Source organism: Trichomycterus rosablanca, chromosome 16, assembly GCF_030014385.1.
Source record: "Trichomycterus rosablanca isolate fTriRos1 chromosome 16, fTriRos1.hap1, whole genome shotgun sequence".
Lineage (NCBI taxonomy): Eukaryota > Metazoa > Chordata > Actinopteri > Siluriformes > Trichomycteridae > Trichomycterus > Trichomycterus rosablanca.
Genome location: NC_086003.1, coordinates 19,751,227 through 19,763,071, shown reverse-complemented (window position 1 = coordinate 19,763,071; position 11,845 = coordinate 19,751,227). Strand labels below are relative to the sequence as shown.

The 11,845-nt window shown below is 36.4% G+C and overlaps 2 protein-coding genes across 2 annotated transcripts; one reads left to right on the top strand and one right to left on the bottom strand.

Annotated features, from left to right (window-relative positions):
- Window positions 1–1,005: 1,005 nt before the first annotated feature.
- On the bottom strand, window positions 1,006–3,018 carry LOC134330613 (sperm-associated antigen 16 protein). The gene has a single exon (XM_063011814.1). It carries the CDS (start codon window positions 2,980–2,982, stop codon window positions 1,174–1,176), a length of 1,809 nt encoding a protein of 602 aa, XP_062867884.1. The 5' UTR covers window positions 2,983–3,018; the 3' UTR covers window positions 1,006–1,173.
- Window positions 3,019–7,239: 4,221 nt separating this feature from the next.
- On the top strand, window positions 7,240–11,467 carry arxb (aristaless related homeobox b). Its single transcript, XM_063012141.1, has 5 exons — window positions 7,240–7,417; window positions 7,582–7,990; window positions 9,478–9,523; window positions 10,831–11,126; window positions 11,230–11,467. Exons 1-5 carry the CDS (start codon window positions 7,240–7,242, stop codon window positions 11,465–11,467), a joined length of 1,167 nt encoding a protein of 388 aa, XP_062868211.1.
- The last annotated feature ends 378 nt before the right edge of the window (window positions 11,468–11,845 follow it).

The window sequence follows — 11,845 nt, the reverse complement described above, 5'->3', positions numbered from 1 at the left end:
ATCCCGCCTTTTGATTAGCATGTGTTTCTGTTTTGGTTTTGATTGCTCGCGTTTCCTGCATTAATTTCCCGTATACCGCGACACGAGCGCCCTCTAGGAGTAGGGAGAACACGAGTATATTCACCCAGTGTACCCATGGTACCATCTAGTGTACGTTCTCTCGTGCAGCAATGACTTGTGCTTATTTTTAAACATTTCATAGAGTTTTTGTACAGATGTTAATGCCAGAGTAGGTTTGGAACTCCTACTATATATATTAGTGTCAAATATATATATAGATATATAGATAGATAGATATATATAGATAGATATATAGATATAGATACAATTATAGATATATACAGTATATATATATATATATATATATATATATATATATATATATATATATATACACGTTGTATATATATATATATGTATGTTCTTCTGATTTGCATATTTGTTACACTTAATTGTTTCAGATAAACTTAAAGACCACCTTAGTAGACATACAGATACAGTTTAATAATTATATTATTAATTAAAGAAAATAATTTCTAACGCCAACTCCCATCCAGCTAAAGTTTAGTAAATCAGTTTTAAAATAAAGCAAACACAATTTGCAAATTAGGCTGTATCAGTTTTAAAAAAGCTTTGGATGTTTGGTACATGTAGTGGGATGTTTACATTTTTACATTTGGCAGATGATTTTATCAAAAGCAACTATTAACTACAGTAAGCCAATATTCCTAACCTCTGAGCACCACAGCTATAAAGTTGGTGTTGTGCTGAATATGTAAAAAGTGATTAAAAGAATTAAAAATTGTAGTTAGTAATAAAAAACTGGCATGAAATGATTAGGTACATTTACTCAGTCAGTTACACCTAGGGACCATTTACAGCCGCCTTGACAACTGCTGGCATGTTTTGATAGGTGGAAGAAAATGAGAATTACATGGACACACATGGAGAAGAGATGCCAAAATTGACAATCTTTATTTAGGCTTAAAAAAAGATTTAAGCCTACTGTTCATTTAGCATATCCTTAGTAACTTAAAACAGCATAAATGTATTTCTTATTATATAAATGTTTAAAAACATTTTTGCAATGTACACATGTTAAATTGTAAATGCATTTCAATAGATCATACATGAATTTTAATCCTCTTGGATAGATATTTTATTAAATGTAAATTATGACCAAACAAAAATTTCGCCATCAGATCCAGCAGAAAATAAATCTCCTTTATGATCAAAAATGACACTCTGAACAGCATCATGATGCCCTAACAAGCTAGACACATATGAAGATGCCACTTCCACCAGCTTTACAGAAGCATCATCACTTGCAACTGCCAGCACTTGTCCATTTGGACTGAACACCACTTGGTTGCTAGAGTATGGTCCTGTATCAATGGTCACCATGGCTGACAAGTTCCTCACATCCCATAATTTCACTACACCATAGGAGTCACAGGAAGCAATAATGTCTCCGAGGGCATTAAAGGTGGCACTGTTGCATGAATGCTTGTGCCCATAGAAGGTCTGAGCACACAGTCCAGTTCGGGCATCCCATAATGAGATTGTCTTATCAGCAGAGCAGGTTAGCACAATGTTGGAGAAGGGTAGGAAGTTAATACTGTTCACTGAGTCGACATGGCCTCGGAGGGTATAGCGACAACGCTCGCTGTTTAGGTCCCACACTTTTGCTGTGTTGTCCATGGAACAGGAGGCTACAAAGTCCCCACAGGAGTGGAATGTGCATCCCCAGGTGGCATGAGCGTGGCCCTCTAGGGTCAGCACACAACAAGATTTGGCAAAATCCCAGATCTTCACTGTGGTGTCCCCACTTGTGGTTGCCATACAACCACCACTGGGGTGAAAACTACAGAAAGACAGCCAGTCAGTGTGACCCTCACCAGTCATGATCATCTCTCCTTCTGGCATCCCCCAAAGCCTCCAGAGATGATCATCACTGGCAGAAGCTACAACAAGTTTGCGAGGGTGAAGAGCAAGACAGCTAACAGGCATGGTGTGAGCTTTAATAGATTTGGTTATGGAGAAGCCAGATATTTTGCTGCTTAGGGCAGATAGTGCTTTTATCTGTGGCAGGTAAGGATTTATGCGAGTGGTGGCTGGGAACACAGAGTCTTTTGGATGTTTGTTAGTGTTCTTCATCTTAGTGGAATCACAATGAGCCACTTCATCAGGTGATTGTCTTGTACCCCGCTCTGGACTATGTTGGAACTTTTGCTGCCCACTTTCTTTTAGATCTCTGTGAGTTGCATGGGAGGAGTGTGCATTGCGGCTGTCAGAAATTTGTCCAATGACTCTGTCTCTCTCAATACTGACCAGCATTTTTTGCCTTAAAGCCACCTGATACTTCTCATTCAGTTCATTTAAAGCGGGCTCATATGTGGCATAGTGCTTCTTTAGCCGTCGAATGTCTTCGATCAGTCTGTTTTTCTCCTGAACAACACGCTTATGCTGCAGTCTGTGAAAGTCTCGCTCCTTCTGAAGCTTCACGATGGTTTCTGCAGCCTGGAAGGCAGATTGCCTGTAGCTCTCTCGTTCCCTATGGGCATTTTTGAGTTGGTTGTCCAAAAGCTGGTTGTGTGTGTAGGTGTCTGGTACCAAACCTACTAGGTCTGTTTTAAGTGTGCCCTTTTGTAGCATCTCAAACCATTCGGTCTGGAAGCAATCTAACGTTCTGATCATCCCCATTTTTACAAGAAAGTTGCGAAGAAAGTCATCCACCACTTCTGGGACGGGGCTAGAACGCTGCTTGGCAGATGAAGCTAACTCCTCTAGTGTAGTCTCTGAGCGATCAGTGGGTTTGTGTAAAGCTTTAACAGCCGTTTTCAAATCTTCTTCTCCTTCATGCACACTTTCCTCGTCGACGGAAATCTCATTGTACTCAAAACCGTCCTCGGAGTCCTCTGGAATGGACACTTTTTCTAAATAATATGGCCCGTCCAACGATTCTTCTAGCGTCGTTGCCATTTTCGTCAGCTCGGATCCTCTCACTCTACCTCAGTTTGTTACTGTTGCTTTGTGTACTGTTACCATGGAGATGCGCTAGGAGACAACGCTACAGGAGTAATGCGACACAAAAAGCCTTATTATAAAACGGACAGTTCCGGTCCTAAAATCTGATTGGCTGAGCCGCGTTCGAAGCCGTTGTAAAATCCCCAATATACACACACCTATAACCACCTCACATCATTCCATATTAATACGCCACTGAAAAGAAAAAGTACAAACTTGGTTGAACACTATTTTAAGTCATGTACTATACATGGAAATGTCCAGATTAATATAAACAGTAATCCTAATCATTAAGCGGGTGTTTCATCCAAGAAATAGTAAAATAGTGTTTGTGGAGGAATGTTTATTGCGAATGTTATGTTCGCCCTCATGTTGCCTAGCAACACTGTTAACGGACTACCTGATTTCGTGGAAGAATGCTTTTTGTAAATGTTTTTGTAAATAAAAACATTTATAAATTGAACATTGTTGTATTTGATTATATTTTATGTTAACCGCCGTTTTATAAAAGCATTATTTTCTGAATTCTGAAGTTCACGAAAACATCCTTCCCCGTGATAAAATCGCAGTAACGCACGGTCCCTCATGGCTTATTGCTTTATAAACTATAACTATACAAGTGGCATCCAAATGTTGAGTGATTGCTTTTTCAACTTTCATTATCTGAGGACAATGAAAATGGAACAATTGTAACCAGATGCAGTAATTTGCCAAATAACTGTTTAATCAAAACAAGTTTACCCCCATTTTCTAGTTCTGGCAAGTAGCAAATTCCAGCAGACATACAATGCACAAGTAACACAAAGAGAAAAGAACTATAGTCATAGTTTGTGCTCCTGTAAAATACACATTACATGTAATAATTATTTTAGGTTTTTGTGTTTGCGTCTCTAAAAACAAATCCCAACCCATGTACACTATACAGCCAATAGCAGGTATACATGTCACCATAACATTAATAGATATCTCATTCCAAAACTATGTGGAGTTGACTCCCCATGGGGGATTTACCAGCTTATGGACAAGGCTTTCCACAAGATTTTGGAGTCTGGTCTGTAGAAGGGGTGTTCACACACATTTAAAACTCATGACCTGCTATTTGTGTACATGTCTTTAACCTTTTATGTATTTTCAGTTAGTGTTCACCATAAACAAAATGCAATTATTTTATGTAAAGGGCCTGTGTGTGTTTGATTCTCTGCAGACTTTTTGGCTTTTTTTCTTTTTATTATCATGTGACTCGTAGTTCAGTGTTAAAAATAAGTGAATGTGTTTCTGTGCCTCACACTTTAAGACGATTTTTTATAAAGATAATTTTATTTAGGAGACTTTTTATGAACTGTTCTAGTGGCCAAGTATGTCGCTCTTTTTTCTTGTTTGTTCCTTTTTTTCTCTCATGCTTTCCCATGCAAATATTTAAAATAAATGCTATTTTCTAATAAATTTAAAATAGAAAATTTTTCCCATTCGCGTGTTATTGGTTCACGTATTTGTATTTTTAAATGATGTAACTTCATTGAAACTAAATGCACTTTGATTTTGCAATATTGAGTGAGCACTACATGTTATGCAGAAGGGGGCGCTCACGCATCATCTTCACAATAATTCACTTCATTTACTGCATTTACCACACCACAAGAAAAGCGCAAAATACTGTAAACGTTTAACAATCTGCTCTTTTATTTTCTCAATCTCTACACATGAGGTCCTCGTCGAAACCGAACTCGCCGCGATTCATAAATCATGAAAATGAAATGAGAAATGAAAAATCAATATACATCAATATAGAAATATGGGTCACATGACAATATATCACAGACAGTCATGCCAATAAAGCTTCCTTTAAATGTGAGTGAGTGACTTGAGACGTGACGCTCCACACTCGCACCGTTCGCTCATGATTTGAAGACGGACCCTACCATTTTATGTGTGTGGGGGGGGGATGCTCAAAACAGAGGCTCCGTTGGATGTTTACTTTTTGCCGAACAAGAAAAGAAAAGCTAGTTTTTAATAAAATTGTCAATTATTGATAATGATTTAATAACTGTACACCAATTACATTTAATAAGTTTAAACACAATTTTTGATCATTTTAGGGAACCCCTGTCAGTCACAAACCCTAAGAATCGTCTTAACTTTTCTCTTCACGCGTGCCCTCTGGTTCAGGACTGAGCTCAGCAGATACACCTGTCCACAACGATAACAGCGCGTTTACACATTTAAAAAGTTGACTTATAAATAAATATTTTCCATTGTTTCTTATTACTTGTTGTTAATTTTATGACTGGACCGGCAATATTCTACCTATTGTCAGTCAAGTTAGGAACAGGGTAAAAGTAAAGTTTTGCTATCTTTAGACCCAGCAAGCACACAACCACCACCAACGTTTTATTTAGGTTGTGATTTGGTTGGTGCCAACATAACCATTAAATTACATTCTGATAACCTTTTTTGCTTTTATGCTTTTATGCATTTAGACTTTGCTTTCATTGAGCATGTTAAAATATACATAAGTATATGACAGTTGTGCTGCTTTTTTGTTTAATTATAAGTCAAAAGCCATAAAATAGCTTGAAACGTGTAATGTTAAAACTCGTCATGTGTCACTCTGAATTCGAACCCTGGAAAGCAGCGGTAGTGCACTATTTATAATATATAATATAATGTTGAATAATATACATAAATATAATATAACATTTTGCTTCTTATTAGATCCTTTCTTGAGTTGCAAACTATATAGACCGTGACGCGACTTGCATGACAGCAAACAGCGTCAACCAAGTTCCAGCAGCATCACATTCCTGACAGACTCTTGTTTTCGTTGTTGTCGCTGTTGTTGTTTTGCTTCTTTTTGTTTTTGGTTGTTCTTGTCATTTTTATCTGATCATTAACATTTTTCTTTCAACATAAAGTTTGTGACCAAAGTTCCACGTATTTCAATGATGCAGTCACACAAGCCTTATTTAATGCACACAAGCCATCATCTGTTGACCATCATCAGTAATAAGAAATTAGGAGGCCATGTCACTTTATAAAACATCATACAGGTTGTAAACAGTCGAATCTCAGCTCTGCCATGCAGTTTCTGTTGGGCCCTTGAGCAAGGCCCTTAAAAGTAATAGTACACTCTACAGAGATTTACATTGTACAAACAAGTATCTGTATAACCACATCAACACTCAGACAACACACAACACCAAACATGACCTGAGGATGCAGATGGAAATGTTATTACACATACAATATGTAAGAACATATAAGAAAATGTGCCGATTAATGTACAAAAGGTGCAGATGTGCCTGTCTGTGCAAGTGCACACACGAGTGCCCACAAATGTGAACACACACGTGCTCACCCACATAGATTAATTGTACATACATGTGCCACAATTCTGTTACATTCATAAAACTCAAATACAAAAGAGCACTTTTTTATATAATTATTAAAACTAGTTGTGGAAAGAATGAAAAAAACCAAGATTCCCAAAACGTGTCTCTTACAATTGTGTGTAAACTTTTCACTTAATCTGTAAATAGAAGTATTAGGGTTATATGTTTCTAAACCTCAGTGTGAAATCAGGTACAGAATTCTTAATTATTTTGGAATAATTAATCCCATAGATGCTCGGTAAAATTACACATTTCATACACATTTTTTACAAATTTTCAGAAATTGATTTTTTATGTAAATGTGATCACACCCTTTACAGTGTGATTTATTATCTTCATGTGTTTATATATTGTTAACGTGTTTTAGACACTTCACATGCTATCTGTCACTCATATTTTATAACGTTACACGTGTTCACATGGATCACATAAAACACATAAGACGTAGCCTACTTTATTTTTGTAAGGAAACAGCATCTATTTTTAAAAAAGGCAGATAAAAGCATTACAACCGCTTTTTATTTATTTTCTTAGTATAGTTTATTTTATATATTTTCTTTGAGTATAATCACTTTAATTTTACCAGAGTATTTGTTTGAATAAGTGTTTGGACTTCTACCTGAAGAGTGTGAAGTAACAGACCAGATAGTCTTACAAAGCAGACATTACCGCTGTCTGTTGTCATCATGAACTCGATGATTGAAATGGAGATCACTGGATTGAGCTTGTGGCCAATCAGTGCCAGAGCAGCGGGGAGCTGAACACCAGTAGCTTCATATGTTCAGACGCAACAGTGTGGCGTTACTCTGGAACTGATAGGAGCATGGAGATGAGCGCTCAGGCTGAACATGGCATCCGTGACCGAGCCAGCTGCAAATACAAAGCGTCCAGTTTATTTTCTGCTTACTGTATAGATAGCATACTGGGCAGAAGTCCTCTCAAAGTCCGGCTGATCGGGATGCAAAGTTTGGCGGCACCACATCTCACAAACGAGAGCCAAGGTGGGTATCACTTCAAATGGTCCAAATTCCGTTCTAAGAGTTTTGCATCTTCTTTGCATCTTGTAGGACTTTTGTTTTGGGAAAAATATATTTGTAGACGGTACTTTTTCGATAACATTTGTGAAAAATATAATAATGTACATGTTTTATCTTTTTCTGTGCAGTTGCACCAAATACAAGTTTACCTCCTCACGCAAAGCTGCACCTGCCACCCAAACTGCGGCGCCCGTTCAGTCCATCACAAACACAAGAACCCAGTGCTGCGTGCCCACAAGAAAACGAGGTCAAGTCCTACCGGGATAATGTTCTTTCAAACAGTCATATAAAGAGCAAATCTGCTCATGAAGAACCAGAGAATACATGCCTTTCTCCTGAACACGAGGAAGAACTGAAAGAGGAAGATGTAAGCATAAAGGAAAGTGATGGTGGAGTGTGTGTTTCAGCAAGCGGTGATGCTGAGGACGGAACACTAAGGCGCAAGCAGAGGAGATACAGGACTACATTCACCAGTTACCAACTGGATGAGCTGGAAAGGGCTTTCCAAAAGACACACTACCCTGACGTATTCACAAGGTATATAGTTTTTTTTATTTTTTATTTTTTTAAATGTATTCAAATATGTCCTCTGTCAATGTCAATATTTTTGTACTAAAATAGTGTTTTAAACATATGTTGGATCACCTTTGAAGTAGATAGATAGATAGATAGATAGATAGATAGATAGATAGATAGATAGATAGATAGATAGATAGATAGATAGATAGATAGATCACTTTATTAATCCCAGAGGGTGCATAATAAATATTAAGTATTAAATATTAAGTAAGTATTGCAGTACAATGTTGGTAGGTAATAAATATATATGCAATATGTAATATAATAGAAACATTACAAAAGTGTCTTGGCATTAAATGAACATTAAACATTAAAGTAACAAAACAACATCACAAATAACTACAACTGCCATAACTATAATAACATTTGTTATGCCTATATGTGAATGTATCAAACTAAACAGATGGTTAATATAAATAGTACAATTAAAAAGTCGAGTTTTGCTTTACCCACAATATCTGTCTGTATATTTCCCATAACTAACATACTCTTACTATATTTCTGTAGTGTACTGCCTAAGATGCAATTGTGTTTTGACACCATTAATAATGACTGATGACTGTAGATGAATGTGGATTAAGATGACAAACATTTTTGTAACAAATATCTCGGAAAATGACACCATCCTTTGTTTCCTTTCCCCATGGCAGACACTCAGCGCACAGTTACTGAATAATTACAAACAATAAACTTCACTGTGAATCTCTGGAATTATAAGCATTGTAGTGCAGGCATGAATGTAAGGCTGTTGCCCGGCAGTGAATACCAAACAATGTAAAATCACATATCAACATATCAAATCAGCGTTCATTCTTATTTACAAGAGAAATAACTCTCATACAGAGGAGAGTTTGCTGTGTATATTCAGAGTTATTAACTAATATTTTAAATATCATAACATACTGTGTACGCCACCGTGACTTTACAAATTACAACCATGTGTATATATTATTCAACCCATGTGTATATATATCCATAATGTTTCACCATGTAAATATTCATATTTCTTATAATTTTAGCTTATTCTGTGCTGCACCGAGTCATATATCTTTTGTACTTTTTTAATATATTTTATTTATTTATGTATTTATTTTTATCTTATTTTCATTTTATTATTGCCGCTGGTCTCACTGAGATCTTATCAAATCAAAACTAGTAGCTTTTTCTTAAATGAAATGCTTATATTCAGGTTTTATTCAATCATTTGGCCAGCTGAAAAATAGGCATATAAAATGCAATTTATTCGGTGTAATTAAGTTGCATGTTCGGTGTTGTGACGGGCAAAGTAACAAATAATAACAAATGCACATTACACGCAACCTATAACTGTAAAAAAAAAAATGTAAAATCTTAAATCTTACAGCAGTAACAGAGCCAGTAATTTATATTTCACTCTCTTTGTATTTATATGTATTTATATATTGTTTTTTCTGTGTGTGCTTCAGGGAGGAATTGGCTATGCGGTTGGACCTGACGGAGGCGCGCGTTCAAGTAAGTCGTTTTTTCCCTATGAAAAATCCTAAGAAAAACCTTAAAGTCGTTTAAACGAAACTTTATGCTTTTTGTACCATATGACAGAGTTCCTGACATGCAACCTAATTTTACATTAGGTTTTATTTTATATTCTAGGTGGTGTTTCTAGAAATTAACGTGAATTTGTGTTTGAGTGCCCATCAGATTTCATAGAAATCAATGATGTGTGTATTTATTGATTTATTCGCTGAACCTTTCATTTTTAGAGATGGGCATTTTCTAACTAGAACCAGAATACATTTGCGTTGAGGTATATTAGAAAACGAGAATGTGTGAGTTGCTAAATATCTTTATATTATCTTGAGTTTCACAACCTTTACATTGATCTAAATGAATTTTTTTGCAATATAATTGATTTTTGCCACCTAAAATGTCAGGACATTTTTACATTGTTTAAGATAAATCATGTATTAATTTTCAGCGTCTGGTGAGATCAGGCAAATTAGAGTATACAGTTCACCTTGGTAATTTTGTAAAGTAAGAATAAACTCGAACACAAGCAGGAGCACATGCAAAACATCTCACAAACAGTGACCAAAGGAAAAGACCAAAACCACGGTCTAAGGACCCAAGTCAAAGTGCGACACACCCCGTCTACCCTCTGTACCACCTTATAAAGTTATTTGATACAGTGAAATAATGTTTAAGCAAAGCTTTATAGTGCCTAAAACTAAACCAAACTTAACCAGCTCATTGTAAAGATTATTTTTTATTACATTTCCCATATTGTTAAATAAGTATTTTTTAAAATATTTGTATCTTAATGTACTGTACTTAAGTTTTAAACATAAACCCATTTCAAAGTAGTTTATTTGAAATGTATCGTCAACATTGCATAGTACATTTTTCATAGTTGGTTATTACTTGGCAATAGATAAATCTCTAAAATCTCTGTTTTTTAATGCACGATTTATATTCCACAGAGGGTGTTGTCATGAAAAAAAATGTAAGGAAAATCATTAACTTTAGAGCAGCATAATTACACAGCTGGTAAAGTGCCTGCCACAGAGCATAATGACTCCTGTGGACCGAGGTTCCATCCTCATCTCTAGTAACTGTCTATGAGGAGTTTTGCATGCTTTCCCTTTGTCTGTTTCCTCTATACTCATAGCTAATCTACACTACATGAAGCATAGTTTTAAGTAATTAAGTAAATGTGAGTGTGTAACTCTACAGTAGTTTGGGGTATTATCCATCTGTTTCTGCCTTGCATTTAGTGTGTCCATATATAGGAAATATACTAAATAAACTTTTGTCTCCCTTAGGTCTGGTTCCAAAACCGACGTGCAAAATGGAGAAAAAGAGAGAAAGCTGGGGTTCCAGGTCATCGCTTGGGTGTCCACTACCCTGGACCCATCACTGCAACCCAGTCCCTTTGCCACTATTTGGGAGGGGGACCATTTAACTCCAACCTGCACCCAGGCATTGAGTCAGGGTGGCCCGCCCCTCTCCATGGATTAACCCAGATCATTCCAAACCCTGCATCTCCCCACAGAATTTGCTCTCTGCTTGGAGCATCCATGCTGAGACATCCGGCCTTCATTGGCCCAGCCTTTGGAAGGTAAAACATTCATATTACATTTTAAATTAGTAGAAATTACAGATAGAAATAAATTACTTTATACCTTACAACTCGACGCACTAAATACATATTATGCTTTCAGGTTCTTTTCCAATGTGCCTCCATTGGCACTGCAGAGATTTTCCATTCCCACTACAGAGAATTCAATTCAGCCTCTGCTCCACATTCCTGATTCCCAATCATTATCTTCTTCCACTCCATCTTCCTTGCCTGTAGACCACCGTGCATCCAGTATTGCAGCTTTGCGACTCAAAGCAAAAGAGCACTCGGTTCATCATTTTGGTGTTCTGTTGAATAGCACGGAAGGAAAAGAGGACTAACACTGCATCATTGACAGCAAAGACATTATACCAAAACCAAAGTGCACTACAACATAAAGAATATCTTTGCAACCTCATCAGGAATCAACTTCAATGGTTATAACAGCTTCATGGACTGAAACAATACCAAAGGTTCTGCTTTGCCAAAAAAAGAGAATGGTCACCGACCAGAGTACTGTGTACTGTACAGTTTTAAGTGGTACATTTATTTTAATTATATAAAATGCTTTATTGGATGGTCTTATGTTTATAAGTTTGTATGTGTGTTATAAGTAATATGTGTTTACGTGTTTTTACCAGAATGTGTTTGTGTATTATTTTGGATTGAATTTGGATTACTTTATTTTTTATCAGTACAAAGAAGGTTCCAAAAGTAAT